Source organism: Zosterops lateralis, assembly GCF_965231275.1.
Source record: "Zosterops lateralis genome assembly, chromosome: 29".
Taxonomy (NCBI): Eukaryota; Metazoa; Chordata; class Aves; order Passeriformes; family Zosteropidae; genus Zosterops; species Zosterops lateralis.
The window spans coordinates 6,235,618-6,257,551 of NC_139789.1; the positions used below are offsets into that span (position 1 = coordinate 6,235,618).

At 68.0% G+C, this 21,934-nt stretch overlaps 3 protein-coding genes across 4 annotated transcripts; all 3 read left to right on the forward strand.

The window, feature by feature from the left end:
- Positions 1-4,927: 4,927 nt before the first annotated feature.
- SEMA6B (semaphorin 6B) lies at positions 4,928-11,858 on the forward strand (the record flags this gene model as incomplete). Its single annotated transcript, XM_083880124.1, has 16 exons — positions 4,928-5,042; positions 5,410-5,539; positions 5,789-5,849; positions 6,112-6,174; positions 6,496-6,597; positions 6,973-7,063; positions 7,139-7,258; positions 7,340-7,428; positions 7,949-8,166; positions 8,362-8,493; positions 8,731-8,880; positions 9,528-9,722; positions 10,029-10,169; positions 10,420-10,497; positions 10,749-10,807; positions 10,885-11,858. 16 exons carry the CDS (start codon positions 4,928-4,930, stop codon positions 11,856-11,858), a joined length of 2,718 nt encoding a protein of 905 aa, XP_083736250.1.
- A 2,530-nt stretch (positions 11,859-14,388) lies between these two features.
- Positions 14,389-17,638, forward strand: LOC310920359 (perilipin-3-like). Its single transcript, XM_083880274.1, has 7 exons — positions 14,389-14,685; positions 14,761-14,956; positions 15,183-15,265; positions 15,361-15,526; positions 15,929-16,353; positions 16,430-16,543; positions 16,910-17,638. The coding sequence occupies exons 1-7, from the start codon at positions 14,659-14,661 to the stop codon at positions 17,330-17,332; spliced, it is 1,434 nt and encodes a 477-aa protein (XP_083736400.1). The 5' UTR covers positions 14,389-14,658; the 3' UTR covers positions 17,333-17,638.
- Positions 17,639-17,871: 233 nt separating this feature from the next.
- Positions 17,872-21,549, forward strand: LOC310920041 (perilipin-3-like). 2 transcript variants are annotated; one of them, XM_083879728.1, is made up of 8 exons: positions 17,872-18,087; positions 18,979-19,036; positions 19,237-19,432; positions 19,719-19,801; positions 19,893-20,328; positions 20,436-20,626; positions 20,713-20,835; positions 20,924-21,549. In XM_083879728.1, exons 2-8 carry the CDS (start codon positions 18,986-18,988, stop codon positions 21,266-21,268), a joined length of 1,425 nt encoding a protein of 474 aa, XP_083735854.1. In that variant the 5' UTR covers positions 17,872-18,087; positions 18,979-18,985; the 3' UTR covers positions 21,269-21,549. The 2 variants fall into 2 exon arrangements, with proteins under 2 accessions (XP_083735854.1, XP_083735853.1); XM_083879727.1 differs by lacking the exon at positions 17,872-18,087 and adding an exon at positions 18,556-18,664.
- Positions 21,550-21,934: the final 385 nt, after the last annotated feature.

Below are 21,934 nucleotides of genomic sequence, written 5' to 3' on the forward strand. Positions count from 1 at the left end.
CCCCATCCCCCGGCGTTCCTGGGAGGTGGAGTCGAGGCCACCCTGAGTGCCACCTCCAGGGCCATCGTCACCTTGGGGACAGCGGGATGCTGGGGATGGAGAGGCTGCGGTGACACTGAGGGGACACTGAGGGGAAACTGAGGTGACCTGCCACCCCCCAGCCCCTCTCTGCCCCGTTGAACCCAGAGGATATTTAACTTTATTTAAATACAAATAAGAGTTTGAAGATGATCTGGATGGGAAGTGCTGGTTCTGGGCCTGGAGAGTGAAAAACCCCAATTTCCTGCCTGGAGCAGCGGAGGGGGGACCTGAACGTCAACAAAACCCCAAAACCAACAACCCAATTTTATCAGGGCTTAAAAACCGACCCTGGTCCTCATCCCCCGGAGCCTCCTCCAGCTCGTTGGGCTCTGGGGTCAGTGGGATGTCATTGTAGGGCTGCTCTCGGAGGGCTGGGGGTGTTTTGGAGTGTCTTTGGGGTGTTTTGGGGTGTTTTTGGGGTGCCCGTGAGCCGTGTGGGTGTGTCCAGCAGCCTCCCATCCCGGGAACGCTCCGTGTCCCGGGATGTAATTGCAGGTTCCCGCCTGGGGCCGGATGTAAACACGGCGGGTTGTTATTGCAGGGTCTCCCATGGGACTGTCCCCAGAGTGTCCCTCTGCCTGCCGGGGGACAGGGACCCCGCGGGGACAGGGGTCCTGGGGAAGGGGACACTCCGGGGAGGGGAGAGGGACACTCTGGGGACAAGGGCTCCATGAGGAGGGGGTGGCACCGCGGTGACAGGGATCCCTGGGGACACCCCGGGGCTGGCAGGGTGGGGATCCCCAGGGCGGTGCCGGGCCCGGGGCAGGAACAGGAACAGGGGCTTCCCTCTGCCCCCGCCCAGGGGAAACTGAGGCACGAGGCCGGAGGTGACTCGGAGCAGCCGGATCCGCTCCTGCCACAGCCCTGGGGACATGCGGGTGACAGGGAGGGGTGGCAGGGTGACATCCAGGGGACACGGAGCCCCTGGGGTGGCACAGCACGAGGGGGGTGAGTGCCTTGGGGGACAAAGGGACATGGGGGGCTTTGGGGACACGGGGGATGAGGGGGATGGCGGCTTTGGAGGGACAGGGATGATGTGCCACTTTGGGGACAAGGGGAGGTGACAGACTTTGGGGGGACATGGGGGGGGTGTCAGTAGGGACAGGTGGCTGGGGGATGGGAGGGGACAAGGGCTGGGAATTGGGGGACAACAGGGGACTAGGGCTGGGAATGGGGGAGGGGACACCTTTGGGGACAGGGGACAAAGGCTGGGAACTGGGGGGGCCACAACCCTCCGTCTGCCACCCCCTCTGTCCCCCCCCCAGTCCCCCGGTTTATTTCGGAGTGACGCGTGATGCTCCTCGCTAGGAAACCGTCCTTAATATGCAGATGAGGCTGTATTTAATATGCAAATCGCCCTGCGGCTCTGGCCGGCCACCAGCACCGCCGGCCCGGCGGGAACGGACGTGTCCGGGCACCCAGGGGTGTCACCGGGGGGTGTCCGGCAATGGGGCCACCCACGGTGGGTGACAAAGCCACCCGAGGTCACCGCGGGGTCCCCGCTGTCCCCCGGTGGGGACAGACGCCTTTGGTGGCTTGCGGTGTCCTGGGGGGGGTCCAGACGCCTCTGTCCCCACCCGGGGGGCGATGGGGAGGGGACAGGGACGCGGAACAAGGGACAGGCACCGGGGCTATAAACGGCAGCTGAAAGCGGAGCCGGTAACCGGAGCGGGAGGCCCGGGGGGACATTTGAGCCGCCGGGAGCTCCGAGGTAAACGGGGCTGCTGTGTGTCCCCCCTGCCATCCCGGTGACCCCCAGCCCTGCCACCCCCAGCGGGGCCGGTGTCCCCCCGCTGTCCCCCCGCTGTCCCCGGGAGGTGCCGCTGGGAAAGGGGGGACCCAGGGCTGGGGACGGGACAGGGACAGGGACAGGACAGGGACAGGGACAGGGACAAGGCCAGGTGGCCGGGGTGACATTTGCTCCGTCCCCGCCGTGGGGACAGCTGCTTCCTGGCCCTGCCATCTGAACCGGGCCCGGAACGGAAACCCGGGGGGGGATCGGCCCCCAGCCCCGGCGGCTGCAGCAGCTGGGATTGGACTGGATTGGGTTGGGTTGGGGGGTCCCTGTGGTGGGTGGGGGACGCTGCTGGTGACCCCCAAACCCCTCTGTGCCAATGGGGGTGGCACTGTGTGACCCCATTCTGCAAGGGACGCTCTGGGCATTTTGGGGGCCCATTTTGAGGGGCTGGAGCACGTGGGGGGGGGGGGTAAAGGCCTCATTAGCATATCTAATTAATGATTTCTTATTAGCGTTGGGCCCCTTCTGAAGGGAATTATCCCAAAATCCGGTATTAGACCGGTGGAGTGGGATGTGGATATTGAGATTATATCCCAAAAAATTGTATTTTTAAGGGGTTTCACTGTCGGTGTGCTCCACCTTTCCCTGTCCCCCAATTCCTCAGTGTGTCCCCCCTTCCCAAATTCTCCCTTTCCCCATGTCCCCCCATTCCCGGTGTGTCCCTGTCCCTCGGTGTCCCCTTTTTCCCATTGTCCCCCCCTTTCCCACTGTCCCCCCCCTTTCCCCACTGTCTGTCCGCTTTTCCTGGTGTCCCTCCCTTCTTGGTGTCCCCCCATTCCCGGTGTGTCCCCCTCTCTCAGTGTCCCCCTTTCCCCCTGTCCCCCCCCCTCTCCCGGTGCCCCCCTCTTTCCCATCGCCTTCCAGGGGGTTTTTGAGGATGGGGGACCCTCTGAGGCCGGGGGGGACCCCTCTGTCCCCCCTCTGTCCCCTCTCTGTCCCCCTTCTGTCCCCCCTGTGTCCCCCCTCTGTGCCCGGGGGGTCTCACCGGTGTTTTCCCTCGGGGACTCTGCGGTGCCGCTCGGGGGTCCCAAGGCTGTCCCCCCCCCCCGTGTGCGGTGACAGCTGCCCGGGGCGGGGGGGGCTGGTGGCTCCGGTTACGGTGACATCACCCCCACCTTCCCACCTGGCGCGGGCGGGGGGCGCGGGGCCCCTCCCCCGGGGGGTCGCGGGGGGTTTGGCTCAGGGACAGCTGAGCCCGAGCCCCCCTTTCCCCCCCAGAGCGGGGGGGGCGCCCACCCCCAGCCCTGCGACCCCCGGGCCGGCCGAGGGGACGGTGGTGACACGGCAGTGACAGGGTGGTGACAAGGTGGGGACACGGAGGTGACACGGTGGGGACACGCGGCCGGAGCAGCTCAGGTGGGCAGAGAGGGGAGCTGGGGGGTGAGTGGGGGGACATTCCAAGGGGACCCCCCCCCCTCTGTGGGGTCAGGGCGGTCCCGCTGTGCCCGGAGCCCCCCGGGACTGCAGCAAGAGGGGGAACATTGGGGGGTCCCCGCCCTGTCCTGCCCCACTCCCCCAGGGCCGGGGGTCGCCGAGATGTTTTTTTGGGGGGGTGGGAGGGGTGGGGGGGACAGGTCACGCAGCTCCCCCCGGCCCCCCCCAAATCTTTGTGTGAGCGAGCTCTGGGACGGGGAAACTGAGGCACGGAGCAGGGACGGGGACAAGGGACACGCCCGGGGCCGTTCTCCAGCTCCGTGTCGGGGAAATCCAAGCGGAGACCCCCCCCCGCCTCATCCCCCGCTGTCCCCACCCGCTGCCTCAGTTTCCCCGCGGGGGACACTGGCGGTGACCGTCCCCCCGCCCCGCTGTGAATGGGCCCCTGTTTGTGCCCCCTCCCCTCCCGCCGCGCCCCCTCCTCGCTGCGCCCCCCTTTCCCCTCCGCCTTTTCTTTCCCCGCACAATCGGCCGCATTTACGGCGCCGGAGGCTCCGGTTACCCCCAGCCCTCTCCTTGTCACTGGGGGCGGCGACACCGGACCCCCCGACCCCTAAAACCCCCTCCCCGGCCCCTGAAACCCCCTCCCCGGCCCCCAAACCCCCCCTGGAGAGGGCGGACCCTCACTGAGCCCTTCCCCGGGGGGGGCTTTTTGGGGTCCCCCCATCCCTTGGTGGCTTTCGGGTGGCGCCGTGTGTGACAATTTTTTCCTGCGTGTTGGGGACAGAGTTTGGTGTCACCGGGAGCTGTGTGGCACTGTGGGGACGTCCCTGAGATAATGAGGACAAATCTGGGTGTCATTGGGGTTGTGTGGCACTGTGGGGACGGGTTTGGATGTCCCTGAGATGGTGGGGACATGGCTGGGTGTCCCAGGGGCGGTGGCAGTTGTCCCCAGGGGCGGTGACACCGGGGTCAGGTCCCACCGGGGTCACCTCCTGCCCTGGGGTCGGGGTCAGATGTCCCCGGGGGGTTGTGGCACCACAGAGGGGACAGGGCCGGGTCTCACCGGGGGTTGGTGACACCACAGAGGGGTTGGGGACGTGTCCCCCCGCGGTGGCACCGCCCAGGCCCCACACACACAATGTCACCGTGTCCCCGCGCCGCTTCGATCGCTCCCCGCGCCCGTGGAATTAGTGATCAATTAATTCCCTGCTAATTACCCAGGCCGGCCCCTCGGGGACGGGTGACAGGGTGGGGATGGTGGCCCAGCCCGGTGAGGGGACAGCGGAGGTGGCCCTGGGGCTGTTTGTATAGAGGAGGGGCTGTGACACTCTCAAGTGTCCCCGGAGTTTTTTCCAAGACACCCCGGTGGCCTTTTGGGACGGGGAGTGACATTTTGGCTTCCCCCTTGTCCCCGTGTCCCCGTGTCCTCGTGTCCCCCTGTCCCTCTGTCCAGGTGTCCTCATCCCCCTTGTCCCCGTGTCCCCAGCCCTGCCACCTCACCTGCATGACTTCCCCACCTGTGACAAAGGTGACAAACCACCTGTGTGGCCCAACCCCCAGAGACCCCCGAGGGTTTGGGGTGCTCCAGGGGATGGGGGGGTTCACCCCAGTGGGTGCTGCCCCCCCAGCCCTGCCCCTGCCCCCAGGTGCCCACCCAGGGCGGGGGCCACCATGGGACCCCCAGGCCGTGTCCCCCTGGTGCTGCTGCTGCTGCTGGTGGCCGAGAGGACGGCGAGGGGCACCTTCCCCGAGGAGCCCGGCCCCATTGCCGTGGCCCCCCCGGACTGTGAGTGACCCCCGGGGTGGGGGGACAGGGGTGAGGCACTGGGGGAGCATGGCTTGGGATGGAAAGGGGTTTGGGGTGGAAAGGGATTTGGGATGGAAAGGGAAGGGGGTTTGGGGATGGAAAGGGATTTGGGGTGAGGGCAGGAGTGGGGGACCCAAAAGGAGGGTTTGGGAATGAAGATGGGATCACTCACGGGCAGGGCTGGGCTTTGGGGTACTTTTGGGGGTATGGAAGGGGTTTGGGGGTTTAGGGGTCAAGGCAGGCGGGGGGGGCACCATGGGGTGGGATTTGGGGCTGAAGGCAGCAGGGAGGTGCTGGGGGGTGGGGGCCGTGTGGGGGTGCCCGTGTGACCCCCCGTGCCCCCCAGACGTGAAGCACTACCCCGTGTTCCTGGGCCACGGCACCGCCCGCCCGGGGGGCCCCGAGGGGGGGGGCTCCCAGCGCCTCAACATCCAGCGCATCCTCAAGGTCAACAGGACCCTCTTCATCGGGGACAGGTCTGCACCCCAAAGCCTCCCCTCCACACCCGCCCCACCCCTCTGTGCTGGGGGGACCCCACTGCCTGCCCAGGGCACCCCAAAGTGGGGCATTGGGTTGGGGGGTTCACTGTCACTGACCCCAATGATGTTCATTGTCCACCCCAAACCTTCCTGGGGGGTGGGGTGGATCCTGTAGCCCCCCAAGGCTGGGGGGTCACATCCCAGCAGGGAGGTGGTGACACCTGTGTCCCCCCTCCTCCTCCCCAGGGACAATGTCTATAGGGTCAGCCTGGAGCCCAGTGGGGCCGCTGAGATGCGCTACCACCGGGTAAGTGCTGGGGGTCCTGGGGGTCCTGGGGGTCCTGGGGTTGCTGGGGGTCCCTGGGGATGCGGGAGGGGTCCTGGGAGTGCTGGAGGGGTTGGGTTCCAGGGGGTGTTGGGGGTCCCAGGAGGTGCTGGGAGGGGTCCCAGGGGGTGCTGGGGGTCCTGGGGGGTCCTGGGGGGTCCTAGAGAGCTCTGAGGGGCCTCAGGGGGGTCTCAGGGGGACACCGTTGCCTTCTCTCCATCCCCACACTGGTTTTCCCCACCAGAAGCTGACGTGGCGCTCCAACCAGCACGACATCAGCATCTGCAGGATGAAGGGCAAGCACGAGGTACGGGCTGGGGGATCTGCACCCCGTGGGGGGACCCCCGGGTGGGGACTGAGCACCCCCTGTCACCGTGTCACACCCTGTCCCCTCCCCAGTGTCACCACCCCCTCCCAGTGGTTTTATCTCTGATTCATTTGCCTCTTGGATAATTTGATCTGTCATTAATTATTTGGGATCCCAGAAATCCCATTCCCAGCTCCCATAAATGCAGTTTTGGGGTGAGAACAGCCCCCTCCAAGCCGCCCCCTCGCAGTGCTGGGTGGGCTGGGATGAGCTGAGGGGGGTTTTGGGGTGCTGAGGTGACGTTCCCCTCTCCCGGCGCAGGCAGAGTGCCGAAATTTCGTCAAGGTGCTGCTGGTGAGGAACGAGAGCCTCCTCTTCGTCTGTGGCACCAACGCCTTCAACCCCGTCTGCGCCAACTACAGCGTGAGCCCCAGGGGGATCCCGTGTGGGACGGGGGGATTGGGGCCAGGGGAAGGGTTTTGGGGTCAGGGGACACCATAGGAAGGGTTTTGGGGTCAGAGAAAAAGGGGACACCCATGGGAAGGGTTTTGGAGTGAGGGGACACCCATGGGAAGGGTTTTGGAGTGAGGGGACATCCATGGGAAGGGTTTTAGGGCCAGGGAAGGAGGGGACACCATGGGAAGGGTTTTGGGGTGAGGGGACACCATGGGAAGGGTCTGCAGCATCAGCCCCTTCAGCCCTGTGTGTGCCAAGTCCATCCTGAGCCCCCCAGAGGACAGGGACCCCGTGTCCCCCCGTGCCCGGCTGTGTCCCCATGTCCCCTCTCCCCCTCTCCAGATGGACACTCTGGAGCCCGTCGGGGACAACATCAGTGGCATGGCCCGGTGTCCCTACGACCCCAAGCACGCCAACGTGGCCCTGTTCACAGGTCGGTGGTGGCCCTAGTGGGGTCACGGGGTGCCCTGTGTCCCCCTGGCCCCACTGACAGCCCCGTCCCCTGCAGGGGGGATGCTCTTCACGGCCACGGTGACGGATTTCCTGGCCATCGACGCCGTCATCTACCGCAGCCTCGGGGACAGCCCCACCCTGCGCACGGTCAAACACGACTCCAAGTGGTTCAAGGGTGTGTCCCCACCCCTGGCTGTGCCAGGACACGGCCCGTGTCCCCTGTGAGCCCGTCCTGACCCCTCTGCTGTCCCCGCAGAGCCCTACTTTGTGCACGCCGTGGAGTGGAGGAGCCACGTCTACTTCTTCTTCCGGGAGATCGCCATGGAGTTCAACTACCTGGAGAAGGTGGGACAGGTCCCGGGTAAATCCCTGAGCTCCCTTCCAACCCAAACCACACAGGGACACTCGGGGTGGGGACAGGGACACGGGGACGGCCACTGGGGTTGGGAGGTGATTGATGGGTTGTCACTCCTCACTCAGAGGGGTCACAGGTTGTGATGTGTGGACCCTCACAGAGGACAGCAGGCAGCAGCAGGTGAGGACACGGAAAGATTTTTTATTTTTATTTTTATTTTTATTTTTATTTTTATTTTTATTTTTATTTTTATTTTATATATACTTTTATTTTATATACACTTTTTACAGAAGGCCAGGATTGGCCCAAGAGGGTCACAGCCTCCTGACCCCATTGGTCACTCTGACCATCAGTCAAGTTCTCCTCTCAGAGAAAGAGAGAGGAGACAAAACACAAGATAATTTCTAAAAATACACATAATTTACATCAAGCAGTGTGAGAATCAGGCCGCAAAGACTCAAACACTTGAAAGCAAGAAAACGCAGGGCCACAACGGGTGTCCTCCCGCAGGTGGTGGTGTCACGGGTGGCCCGGGTGTGCAAGAACGACATGGGGGGCTCGCAGCGGGTGCTGGAGAAGCAGTGGACGTCCTTCCTCAAGGCCCGGCTCAACTGCTCCGTGCCGGGAGATTCCCACTTCTACTTCAACGTCATCCAGGCCGTGACGGACATCCTGGAGCTGGACGGGCGCCCCGTGGTCCTGGCCGTGTTCTCCACTCCCACCAACAGGTCAGAGCCCCTTGTGCCCTGCCAGGACCCCCCTGGCTCAGTGGGATCTGAGCTGGGGATCCAGGCTGGGTCCTGGGATGGGTGGTGGGTGAGGTCTGGGATGGGTCCTGGGCAGGAAATGGACTGGTTTGCATTTGGGGTTCTGGGTTTCCCTGGGGCCTCCCCCGTGCTGACCCCAGGGCCGTGTCCCCACAGCATCCCCGGCTCCGCCGTCTGCGCCTTCGACATGGTCCAGGTGGCCGCGGTCTTCGAGGGAAGGTTCCGGGAGCAGAAATCACCCGAGTCCATCTGGACACCTGTGCCTGAGGACATGGTGCCAAAGCCACGGTGAGGGGCAGGCTGGGGACAGCTGGGGACAGGCTGGGGACAGGGCTGGGGACAGGCTGGGGACACGGATGGGACAGGCTGGGGACAGGCTGGGGACAGGCTGGGGACAGGCTGGGGACAGGCTGGGGACAGGGCTGGGGACACGGATGGGACAGGCTGGGGACAGGATGGGGACACGGATGGGACAGGCTGGGGACAGGCTGGGGACAGCGCCTCTGAGCCGTGCCCTGGCCCCAGGCCCGGGTGCTGCGCCTCCCCGGGGATGCGCTACAACTCCTCCAGCGCCTTCCCCGACGAGATCCTCAACTTCGTCAAGACTCACCCGCTGATGGACGAGGCGGTGCCGGCCCTGGGCAACGGCCCCTGGATCCTCCGCACCATGACCCGGTGGGTGCCCGAGGGGGGCACTGGGGGGCCCTGGGGGACACTGGGGGGCGCTGGGGGGCCCTGGGGGGCACTGGGGGGCGCTGGGGGGCGCTGGGGGACACTGGGGGGCGCTGGGGGGCACTGGGAGGGCTGGAAGGGGCTGGCCAGAGCCTCCCGTGCTGCCTTTCCCGGCTCGTGCCAGCGCTGGGAGCGCCGGGAGAGCTGATAAATCTCATACACTTTGCAGTCGAGATTGTCTCGTCCTAATTAAATCTGCCTTAATTGCTGCTTGATGGGGAATTAATCAAGCGCCGCTCTCGGGCCGCAGCCTCCCGCCGGCAGGGCAGCTGGGCCGTGAGCAGGGACAGGGACGGGGACAGGGACAGGGACAGGGACGGGGACGGGGACAGGGACAGGGACAGGGACAGGGACGGGGACAGGGACAGGGACAGGGACAGGGACAGGGACCTGGATGGGGAGGGGAGGATGGGGAGGGGAGGGCGGGGACAGGTATGTGGGGCTGGAGATGGGGACACGGAGATGAGGACAGGGACACGGAGATGGGGTTGTGGGGCTGGGTCCTTCACCCTGCCCCAGTTTCCCCCTCCCTGGCGACACCTGGGCCCCCCACACCCCAACACTCCTCCCTCCCTCCCTGCCCCACGCAGGTACCAGCTCCGTAAGATCGTGGTGGACACGGCGGCGGGGCCCTGGGCCAACCACACCGTGGTGTTCCTGGGCTCCAGCACCGGCACCGTGCTCAAGTTCCTCATCCTGCCCAACGCCACCAGCAGCCCCACGGCCTCTGCCCCCGGCAGCCAGAGCGTCTTCCTGGAGGAGTTTGAGACCTACCAGCCCGGGAGGTGAGTGCAGGGGGGCAGAGAGAGGGCGATAAATGGGGTGGGTGGAGATGGAGGGATGGATGGATGGATGGATGGAGGGATGGATGGATGGATGGAGGGATGGATGGATGGAGGGATGGATGGATGGATGGATGGATGGATGGATGGATGGATGGATGGATGGATGGATGGATGGATGGATGGAGGGATGGATGGAGAAGATGGGTGAGGGGAATGGATCACAAAACCTCCTCTGGATGGGGACAGGCTCTGTACGGGCCCTGTGGAGCAGGGCTGGGGCTGTGACGAGCTCTGCCCTGCCCCCAGGTGTGGCCGGGACACGGAGGACGAGCGGCGGCTGCTGGGGCTGGAGCTGGACAAGGCCGCGGGGTCGCTGCTGTTGGCCTTCCCCCCGTGCGTGGCCAGGGTGCCCGTGGCCCGCTGCCAGCAGCACTCGGGCTGCATGAAGTGAGTGCCCGGGGCGGGGCTGGGCTGGCCGGAGGGGGCTGTGCACAACCTCACACCCTGGGAATTCACCCTGGGCTGGGATCCGGCCGGGAAGGGCTCGGCACGGCCAGGGAAACTGAGGCACGGCCAGGGAAACTGAGGCACAGCTGGGGAAACTGAGGCACAGCACGGTGCGGGGACAGAGTGTCTCACAGGGGTCGGGGGGTTGTGTCCCCCATCAGGGCTGACCCTGACACCTCTGCCCCTGCAGGAACTGCCTCGGGAGCCGGGATCCCTATTGTGGCTGGACACCCGAGGGCTCCTGCGTCTTCCTGGAGCCCAGTCCCAGGTGAGGCTGCCCGGCCTGGGGGACACACGGGGGACAGTGAGGGACACACGGGGGGGACAGTGGTGTCCCCAGAGCCCAGTCCCAGCTGACGCTGCCTTGGGGACACTCAGAGGGGACAGTGCTGTCCCCAGAGCTCATCAGGTCCTGCAGCCCCAATCTCTGAGCCCCAACAACCTCATGCCTCACTGACGGGACCTGGGACACTCCCCCAGCCCATTTGGGACCCACTGACCCCCCAATTCGCCCCCCAGGGTGACCTTCGAGCAGGACATCGCCGGCGGCAGCACCTCCCACCTGGGCGAGTGCGAGGGTGAGTCCGGGGGGCGGGACTGGGCTTGGGGACAGGGCGGTGACACCCGCAGTCCCTGACGTGTCCCCCACCCCCAGGCCTGGTGACAGAGAGCTTCGTGGACGAGCCGGACGGGCTGGTGTCCGTGAACCTGCTGGTGATCTCCTCCGTGGCCGCCTTCGTCATCGGCGCCGTCATCTCCGGCTTCAGCGTGTGCTGGTTCATCGGGCACCGCGACCGCAAGGAGCTGGCGCGGCGCAAGGACAAGGAGACCATCCTGGCCCACAGCGAGTCTGTGGTCAGCGTCAGCCGCCTGGGCGAGCGCCGGGCCCGGGGGGCGCTGCTGGCCCCGCTGATGCCCAACGGGTGGCCCAAGGAGCTGGCCAAGGTCGCCCAGCACGACCTGGACTCGGGCGTGCTGCCCACGCCGGAGCAAACCCCCCTGCAGCAGAAGCGCTGCCCCGGAGCGCTCCAGAACTGCACCTGGGAGCAGAGCCACAACATCATCAACGCGGCCCTGCGGGACCCTGGGGGCTCCTCGGGCCCCGCCGCGGGCGCGGGGCGGGGGGGACACGGCGGCTCGTCCCGCGCGCCCCGGGGCATCCCCCTGTCCTGCCACGCCATCCTGGTGGACCAGGAGCTGGAGGCCGAACTCAGCGACTCCTCGGGCGACGGGCATTGGGCTCGGGAGCCTCAGGAGGGTCCCCGCGCCCGGCAGCGCCCCCCCGCCGCCTCCCGCCGCCCCCCCCGCAGCTCCTACGGCGATTTCGGGGGGACGCCGCACCCCAGCCCCGAGCGCCGCCGGGTGGTCTCGGCGCCCAGCGGGGAGGGGGGAGACTTTACCGAGGGGCCTCCCTGGCACCCCGAGCAGCTGAACTTCAACGCCAACAACGGCACGGGCCGCCCCGGCGCGCAGCTCAAGAGGAACCACACGTTTAACAGCGGCGAGGCGGCGGCGGGCGGGGGCTACGGGCGGGGCAGGGCGGGCCGGGCCCCGGGAAACGCGCGGCCGCTGACGGACCTGCAGCACCTCCTGCGCTACGGCGTGGAGCGGACTCCCTCGGGAAAATAGGCTCCCGCCGCCCGGGGTGCGCGCCCCCCGGCCGGGACAGTGACGGGCCCCCCGGCGCCCTGGGGACAGGGAGGGGCGGCCGGGCAGGAGCCGCGGGTGTGGGCTGAGGGGGGGAAAGGGGGGAAAGGACCCCCTGGGTGCCCCCCGATGGGGTTTGGGGGTGTCCGAGGCCGGTGTGGGGCGGCGCCCCGCGGTCTGGCTTTGTCCCAAATGCCGCGGGGACAGCCCAGCGTGTCCCCTCCCCAGGCTGGGCCCAGGGCCCGCGGCAGCGCCTCGAGGGGATCCCTGGGGGGAGCAGGACGGACACACGGACACGGGCACGGGCTGTGCCCCCCCGGCCCGGGGGCTGTTTGTGGCCGGGACACCCGGCCGGGGCTGCACCGCTCCTGGTGACGGAACCCGGTGAAGGTTTTTTGGTGTAAAGGGGGCCGGGGCCCTCGAATGTGGCGTTATCAGGGATGGGACATACGCCCACCCCCAGCCTGGGGTCAACCCCTTCCAGCGCCGGCCTGGGGGCTCCCCATCCTCCCCCCTCCTGAAAGGAAAGCACAGCCGGGGTGGGCGGGGGGCACGGCCGGGGGGTCCCCACCGAACCCACTCTCTGCTGGCAAAGGGGGCCCTTTTCGGTGCCAGCCCTGCCCGGCGGCCACCCGGGGGTGGCGTGTCGCGTGGCGGGGGCGTGGCGTGTCCCCAGGGGGGGATGGCAGGTCCCCAGGGGGGGTGGCGTGTCCCCAGGGGGTGGCAGGTCCCCAGGGGGTGGCAGGTCCCCAGGGGGGGTGGCGTGTCCCCAGGGGGTGGCAGGTCCCCAGGGGGATGATGGCAGGTCCCCAGGGGGGTGGCAGGCTGTAAATAGGGCAGGGGGCGGCGGGAGCAGCCCCCCCGCCCCCCCAGCGGCCATGCATGAGGCCGCCCGCGGGCTGTACCCCCGCGGCCCCAATAAACACCCCGTTACCGGAGGCGACTCCCCCGCCGCCGCCTCGGCGCCTTCTTAACGACCCCCACCCCACCCCGGGGGGCGGGACCGGCCGGGGAGGGGACAGGGACAGGGGGGACAGAGGGGACAGGGACAGGGGGGACAGGGACAGAGGGTGACACCCCCGCCCTGGGCACCCCACAGTCCCCGCACACACTCACGGGCACCCACCCGCGCCCAGCACCCCTGTGCCCCCTCCGCCCCCTCCCCACGGACCCCTGGCCCCCTCCCCTCACACCCACCCCTATCCCGGCCCCACCAAGGCCCCCATCCCCAATTCCCCTGGGATAAGGCAGTGCCAGCGCCGTGTCACCCCAAACCCGCCCTGTCCCCGCCTGTCCCCGCCTGTCCCCTTCCTGGCCCTCTCCTCCCCACGAGTGTCGCCCTCTGCCCCCCGCCAGGCGTTGCTGTCCCCTGGCCTGGGGGACACCTGGCACCCTGGGGGGGTCCCCTGGGGTGGGGACATCTGGCAAAGGGACACTTGGTGTGGCCACACCGGCCTTGGGTGCCTTGGGGTTGGGGACGAGGATCATTTGTCCCGTGGCCTGGGGACACCCGGGCTGGCGGCCACCGGCTCTGCTGGCGTTTGTTCACCCGGGATGGGGACACTTGGAGGGGGGGGGACAGCGGCCATCGAGCCCCTCGAGGCGGGAACGAGTGACAAGGGGACAGGGCGGGGAGGGGACACCGGGCGTGGGGACACCGGGCGTGGGGACACCGGGGTGGGGGCGGGACACGTGAGAGGTGTCGGGGTGTCGGTGGCCGCCGCCCGGGCCGGGATGTCCCCGCTGTTGTCCCCTCGGTGTCCCCATTGTCCCCCCCGTGTCCCCCCCGTCCCCACGCGCCGCCACGAGCGCGCCACGGGCCAAGCCCCGCCCTCCAGGCCACGCCCCTCCCTCCTCATTGGCTGATACCCGGCCCCGCCCCTTCTCTGATTGGCTCCCGGGGGCCCCGCGGGGCCGGGCGGGGCGGGGCCCAGTGTCGCGATCTGCCCCGGGGGTCGCGACAGAAACGCCCCCCCACCCCGTGAGTACCGGGCCCGGGGCCGGGCGGGGGCGGGACGGGCGGGAACCGGGCCGGGGGCGTCCGGGGGGCTCCAGAAACGGTCCGGGGGGGCTCCGGGTGGTCCCGAGTGGGCTCCGGGTGGTCCCGGGGGGAGCCCGGAGGTTCCCTGGGGGTCTCCGGGGGAGGTCGGGGGTCCTGAGGTCCCCAGGGACACCCCAGGGACACCCCTGGAAACTCAAGGGAGCAAACTCAGGGTCCCCAGGGTGGTGACCTGGCTGGAGCCCCCAGAACTCGCCCCCCGGAGGGCGCAGGGCCGGGCCGGGGGTGCCGGGGGGACCCCAAAGGGCAGAGGGGCCGCCGGGGGTCGGGGGTCCCCTCCAGGCTCAGGGGGTCCCGCCTGTCCCGGTCCCCGCGGGCCCGGGGTGTCCCCCCGAGGGGACGGTGACGGTGACGGCGGCGCGTCCCGCCGGGATTGCGACAGACAGTTCCAGTCCGCCTTCTGCTGAATCACCCAAAAAACCCTCCCTGGCCCCAAAGGGGGTGTGGGGATCCCGGACGGGGGTAGGGGGATCCCAGGGGGGTTGAGGGGACCCACCCCCCATTTCTGGCAGGGGAGAAGGTCGAGCCCACCCCCAAACCCCTCCAGACCCTTCAGGAGTCTGAGGAGCCCCTCGGGACCCTCCAGCCGCTCCCATCGGGCCCTGAGCTGGCCCCTCTCCTCCCTCAGGGATCAGGGGCTGGGGGTGCTGGGGGTCTCATCCCCACCAGGGGGTCCCCACCTGTGACCCCCAAATCTCTTTCCCCACCGCAGCCGGCGCTGCCATGTCGGAGCCCGGGCCGGACACCGAGGTAGGGGCTGCACGGGGGGTTTTGGGGGGTCTGTGGGTATCTCTGGGGGTCCCCATCTCACTGTCCCCCCCCCAGAGCGCGGTGACCCGCGTGGCCGAGCTGCCCCTGGTGAGCTGCGCCTGCGGGGCCGCGGCCTCGCTCTACGGGAGAGCCAAGGGGAGCCACCCCTGCCTGGGCTCCGTCTGCAGCGCCGCCGAGAGGGGGCTCAGGACGCTGAGAGCGGCGGCGGCGAGCGGGGCCCGACCCCTCCTCACCCGCCTGGAGCCCCAGAGTGAGTGTGGAGGGGAGAACAGCACCCCGCGGGGGTGGGGGAACCCCAAAAGTGGCTCTCACCGTCCCTGGTGGAGCAGCGGGACAGGAAGGGTTTGGTCTCATGTCCCCAGTTTGTGTCATAAAGGGCTGGAGAAGCTGCAGGGTTTGGGGTACCCCAAAACCCTGCCCCAAGCAGAGCTCCTGAAGGCACAGGGTGCTAAACTCACCTCTTCTCACACCTGCAGTTTCCACCGCCAACAGACTGGCCTGCAGAGGGCTGGACAAGCTGGAGGAGAAGCTGCCCATCCTGCAGCAGCCCCCCGAGAGGGTAAAGTCACCCGGGGGACACGGGCAGGGCTCTGGGGCCCAGCAAGGACAGGGGACAAGCCCTCCCCGCCCTGTCCCCGCGCTGTCCCCTCCCAGGTGGTGGCGGGGACCAGGGAGCTGCTGTCCTGCACGGTGACAGGGACACGCTCAGCGCTGCTGGGGACCCGCGTGGGGCGGCTGCTGGCCACGGGAGTGGACACAGTGCTGGGCACGTCGGAGCAGCTGCTGGGCCGGTGCCTCCCCGGGACACACAGGGCGCTGGGTGAGTGCCCCCCATGTCCCAAATCTCGGGGTGCAAAGCTCTGCCCTGGTGCTCGGTGCTGCCTTGGCGTTGTCCACACGTGGTGGCCCCACAGTGGTGCCACAGGGCTGAGGCCACCGTGACCCCACACAGGGGACAGTCCCCGTCTGAAGGGCACGGGGTGGCACTGGGTGACCTCTCACCCGGAAACCCAAGAGCAAATATAGTCCCGGGTATTTATAGCCTGGCACTGGGTGACACGAGGCAGAGCTGGCCCCGTGTCACAGCTGAGGTGACCGCAGAGGACACCTGGCCTGGGGTGGCATCTCCACAGGAGCTGGTGGCCAAGCATCCTGTGGCTGCTGGCACTGGGCTCCCTCCAGGGCCCTGCACAGCCACGCTGAGCTCAGCCCTGGTCCACAGGGGCAGGGACAGAGGTGACCACGGGCACGGAGGTGACCAGGGGCACGGAGGTGACCAGGGGTGCAGAGGTGACCACAGGCACAGAGGTGACCACGGGCACGGAGGTGACCACGGGCACGGAGGTGGACAGCAGCACAGAGGTGGACAGCAACACAGAGGTGGACAGCAACACAGACGTGGCCAGGGACACGGAGGTCACCAGGGACACCGAGGTGACCAGGGACACGGAGGTGGCAGAGGTGACCAGGGACACGGAGGTGGCCGTGCAGGAGCACCAGAGGAGGTGGCAGAGCTACTTCATCCGCGTGGGCTCGCTGTCGGCCCGGCTGCCCCACCGCGCCCTGCGCCGCTCGCTGGGGGACCTGCAGCGGGCCCGGCTCCGCGCCCAGCGCCTCCTGGCCCAGCTCCACCACCTCATCCGCCTGGTAAGGACGGCACAGGGACCCTCCCAGCCCCGTGCCCGCCCCGGGTGTGCTCCCAGCTGGCTGAACCTCCCCGCAGATCGAGGAGGAGCAGCGGGGCACGGATGGACCCCGGCACAGCGCCCGGGACCTCCTGCACGGGCTGTGGCTGGAGTGGAGCCAGCAGGACACGGTGCCCATGGAGGACAACGAGGTACGGCTGGGGGGACCCTGGGGGGACAGATGGAGGGGACAGGGACAGCGGCCATTGAGTCCCTCGAGGTGACAAGGGGACACCTGGGCTGGTGACACCTGGGGCAGGGGTGGAACACCTGGAGTAGGGATATAACACCTGGAGCAGGGATATAACACCTGGGGCAGGGGTGGAACAACAGCCACGGAGGGTGGTGCAGGTCTGGGTCCATCCAGGAGGGGTTGGGGTCCATCCAGGAGGGGCTGGGGTCCATCCAGGAGGGGCTGGGGTCCATCTAGGAGAGGTTGGGGTCCATCTAGGAGGGGCTGGGGTCCATCCAGGAGGGGTTGGGGTCCATCCCCCACTGCCCCACTGCCCTCCCCGCAGGTGGAGCCTCGGACTCTGGCCATGCTCCAGGGCCTCCTGCACCAGCTCCACTCCACCTGCTCCCACCTGGCCGCCGGCGCCCGGGCCTTCCCCAGCAGCGTCCAGGAGACGGCAGGACACGTCCAGCACGGCGTGGAGACCCTCCAGGCCTCCCTGGGCAGGCCCAGCTCCTTCCAGGAGCTGCCGGGGGCGGTGCTGGCGCGGAGCAGGGACGCGGTGACCCGGGCCCAGCTGAGCCTGGACGGGCTCCTGGAGCACGTCGGGCAGCACACGCCCCTGCCCTGGATCCTGGGACCCTTCGCCCCCGCGCTGGTGGAGTACCCCGAGGATGTCCCGGTGGATATGGCCAAGTGGGAGGGCTGTGTCACCGTGGGGGGGACGCACGGAGCGCCGGATGTCCCCTCCCGGCTCTGCAGCCACTGATGGCACTGGTGTCACTGGTGTCACTGGTGTCACTGGTGTCACTGGTGTCACTGGGCTGGGGGAGCTCCCAGCCACGGCCACGAGCCGCGATCCCACTGGGAGTGACGGGATGATGGACACGGTGACCCGGGTGGGACCCCAGTGTCACCATTGGGGACTCCAGTGGGGGTGGTGGCACTTGGAGGGACAGAGTGTGAGTCTGTCCGGGATCCAGGGCTGCCCTCAGCCCCGGCAGCGCCGGGATTTCGTGTCTTAACAGCTTCAAACCGGTTTAAAAAGGAAGAAAACAAGTTTTTTTTGCCTTAAAATGACTCAGAGTTCGCAGTGCTGTGCTGGGATCACTGGGGGGCTCTGAACGGGCGGCAGAGCCGGGGGGGGACCCGAGGGGGGTCAAAAAGGGGGTCCTGGGGTGGGACAGGGGGACGGGATTCCACGGGGTGCTGGGAGAAAGGGTGTCACAGGGTGCCACAGGAGCCACAGGGTGTCACAGGTGCCACAGGGTGTCACAGGAGCCACAGGTGCCACAGGTGCCACAGGTGCCACAGGGAGCCCCGGGCTGCCAGCCCATCCGGACTGTGACCCGCAGACGTTGGAGCTGAACTTTGCCCCAGTTGTCACCACCGGGGGCCGGGCCTGTCCCGGGGTATCCCCGACGTCACAAACCCAGCGCGGCCACACCGGACCGGCCCGGGACTGTCCATCCTCCTCCTGCCGCCGCCAGAACCGACCGGGACCGGCCCCATCCACCGGGCCAGGTGTGGGCAGCACCGGGGAGGGGGCGGGGGGGGGTCCGGGCAGGGGCTGTCCCGGGGGTCGGTACCGGGGGAGCTCCGGGGAACCGCCGCCGGTAATCCCGGGCTCGGGGGTGTCACTGCAGCCGGATCTGGGGGAATCGGGTCGGTGTGGAGCGGCCCGGGGGTGTCCGGTCCCGGGGGGTGTCGGTGCAGCCCAGCCCGGGGGATCCGGTACCGGGGGATCCCGGGGGGGGTCAGGGCAGGCATTTCCCGGGGTCTCTCTGCTCTCCCCCCCGGGTCTCTCCCCCCCCCGGGGTCTCTTTCCCCCCCCGGGTCTCTCCCCCCCCCGGGGTCTCTCCCCCCCCCGGGGTCTCTCCCCCCCCCGGTCCCCCCCGGTCCCCCCCGGTTCCCCGCGGTCTCTCCCCGCCCCGCCCCGCCCGGTTCGGGCCCCGGGGGCGGCTCCGGTCACGTGCGCTCGGGGCGGGCCCGGGGCCGCTCGGGGCGATAAAGGGCGGCGGGAGGAGCGGGGCGAGCCCCGGCCCCACCGAACCGAACCGAACCGAACCGAGCGGAGCGGAACCGAGCCCGGCAGCCAGCGGTGAGCGCGAGCCCGGTTCCGATCCCGGTTCCGATCCGGTTCCGGTTCTGATCCCGGTTCTGATCGTGATCCGGATCCCGGTCCCGGTTCCGGTCTCAATCCTGGTCCTGGTCCCGGTCCCAGGGACCCCCCCCCGCCCCGTCCCGGGATTTTCCAGCCCCGTGGGAAGTGCCCCGTCCCGGGGAGGGGGAACTCGGGGAGGGGGAACTCGGGGAGGGGGAACTCGGGGAGGGGGAACTCGGGGGAACTCGGGGGGCGTTGGGGGGCGTTGGGGGGTCCTGACCCCACTCACGGTCCCCCCTGTGTCCCCCCAGTGCCACCATGGCCACCAGCGAGCCCTCACCGGCACAGCCCAAGGCGGACGAGCAACAGGTCAGTGCGGGCGAGGGGGAGGAATTTGGGATGAGATCCCTGCCCGGAAACAGGGATTGGGGTTACCCCACCCTCCGACGGGCTTGGGGGGCCGTGGGACCACCCCAAACCCACCCCGGGGTGTGGGGGACACACAGCACACCCCGTTCCTTGTGAGGTTTGGGGGGTCCCCGAATCACCCTGAGCCTTCTCGCCCCCAGAGCATCGGGACGCGCGTGGCCAACCTGCCCCTGGTGAGCTCTGCCTACGACATGGTGGCCTCTGCCTACAGCTGCACCAAGGGCAGCCACCCCTGCGTGCGCTCCGTCTGCGACGCCGCCGAGAAGGGGGTGAAGAGTCTGACGGCGGCGGCCGTGAGCGGGGCCCAGCCCCTCCTGACCCGCCTGGAGCCCCAGAGTGAGTGTGGAGGGGTGGGGGAGCCCCCAAAGTTGGGTCTCAGCGAGCTCTGGTGGGGCAGAGGGAGAGGGAGGACTTGGGTTTGTGTCTTTGGTTTGTACGGCCAAGGAATAAACAGCTGGAGAAGGTGGAAGTAAAAATATTCCCTGCATTTTGGGGTGCATTTTGGGGTGCATTTTGGTTCCCTGCATTTGTCCCCTGAATTTTGGGGTGATGGGGTATCTGGCCCCAGGCAGAGCTCCTGCGAGGCACAGGGTGTTAAACCCACCTCTTTTCACACCTGCAGTTTCCACCGCCAATGAACTGGCCTGCAAAGGGCTGGACAAGCTGGAGGAGAAGCTGCCCATCCTGCAGCAGCCCCCCCAGAAGGTGATGGGGTGGGGTGGGGTAGGATGGGATGGGGTGGGCAGCACACTCAGAGCCCCCCCAGTGCTGAACAGGGGTTTGTCTCTCTGCCCAGATCATCTCGGACACCAAACTGCTGGTCACCTCCACGGTGACGGGGGCCAAGGATGTGCTGACCAGCACCGTGGCCGGAGCCAGGGATGCAGTGTCCAGCACCATGACTGGGGCCAGGGATGCAGTGTCCAGCACCGTGGCCGGAGCCAGGGACGCAGTGTCCAGCACTGTGGTTGGGGCTAAGGATGCAGTGTCCAGCACTGTGGCCGGAGCCAGGGATGCAGTGGCCGGAGCCAAGGACGCGGTGACCAGCCGAGTGACCGGTGTGGTGGACATGACCAAAGGGGCCGTGCAGGGCGGCGTGGAGATGACCAGGTCAGCGGTCAGCAGCGGGGTCAGCACCGTGGGCCAGATGGTGGCCAGCGGGGTGGGCTCCGTGCTGGGCAAGTCGGAGGAGCTGGTGGACCATTACCTGCCCATGACAGACGAGGAACTGGGTGAGCAGCTGATCCCAACCCTCCAGAGGGGCTGGGGCAGAGCAGGGGGGGCTCTGTGGGGTGGTGAGGGCAGTGCTGGCACCCCCTGAGCAGCTCCTGTCCCACAGCCAAGCTGGCCACGGCCGTGGAGGGCTTTGAGCCCGAGCAGCAGAGGCAGCAGCAGAGCTACTTCGTGCGCCTGGGCTCCCTCTCCACCAAGCTGAGGCACCGAGCCCTGCAGCACTCCCTGGGCAAACTGCAGAGCGCCCGCCAGAGCAGCCAGGACCTGCTGGCCCAGCTCCAGCGCACCCTCGACCTGGTAGGCCCCATCCCTTTGCCCCCTGTGCCACCCTGGGGTGTCCCTTGGTGGCCTCCCCACCCAGCCTGGCTGTGCCCCTCTCCCAGGTGGAGAACCTGAAGCAGAGCGTGGACCAGAGGCTGCAGGGAGGGCAGGAGAAGCTGCAGCAGCTGTGGCTGGAGTGGAACAAGAAGCAGCCAGGCGGTGGCAAGGACCAGCTGCCGCCAGAGGTAGGAGCAGGGCAAGGGGGTGTCCCCCAGGGGTGACCCCGGGGTGTCCCCCAGCCCTGCCCTCACCCCCCTGCTGTCCCCCCTGCAGGCAGTGGAGTCGGGCACGCTGACCATGCTGCAGGGCTTGAGCCAGCAGCTGCAGAGCTCCTGCCAGCCCCTGGTGTCCAGCCTGCAGGGCCTCCCCGCCAGCGTGCAGGACACGGCGGGGCAGGTCCGGCACAACGTGGAGGAGCTGCGGGCGGCCCTGGCCTCGGTCAGGTCCCTGCAGGACGTGACGGGGCCGGTGCTGGCCCGAGCCCGCGGCCACGCCAGCACTGCCCGGCGCCTGATGGACGAGCTGGTGGAGCACGTGGCCTCCAACGCCCCCCTGACGTGGCTGGTGGGACCCTTCGCCCCCTCGGGCAAGCGCCCGGCGGAGCTGGAGATGGAGTAGCAACAATTATGAGCCGCTTTCCTCTTCCCCCAAAGAACAGCCTCGTTAGGAGCCTTTGCTGAACCCCCCTAACCCCTCACCTTGTGCCTGTCTCTGTGGGGACCCCCCTGCCTGCCCCAGCTCTGTCTCTTGTCCCCTGGCTGGGGACCTGCAGTTCACGTGCCTTGGCTGCCCCAAGTGCCTCTTGGGGGTCCCCCCCTGTCCTCAGTGCCTTCAACCCCCCCCCCGGCCTTGTAGGGTCGAAACAGCACAAGAAATAAACAATTCTGGTTAGTTTTGCACTGGATTGAGGCTTCTTTGGGGGGGGAATTGGGCTCTGGAGGAAAAACCCCCTCCTCAAAACTTGGAGACCCCCATGTCCTGAGCCCCCCCAGCCTGTCCCTGCCCCCGTGGGAGGAGAGGAGCTGGCAGTGGGATCAGGAGTGGGGTCCTGGGGTGGGGGCCTCCCACTTCCCAGCAGTTGGGCAAGAGGCACTGGGGGATGTTTTGGGGCTTTATTTTGGGTTCTTGTTTACGGAGCCAGTGTGAAATCAGTGCTGGAAAAAGAAAAAAGTGAAAAGGTCCCCAGGGCAGTTCTTGCGAGGGGAGGTCGGGGCAGCCTCCCCCGGGCCCGGGGCACAAAGAGGAGGCGGCGCCGGGTGGAGCCGGGAATTCTTTTATTGGACA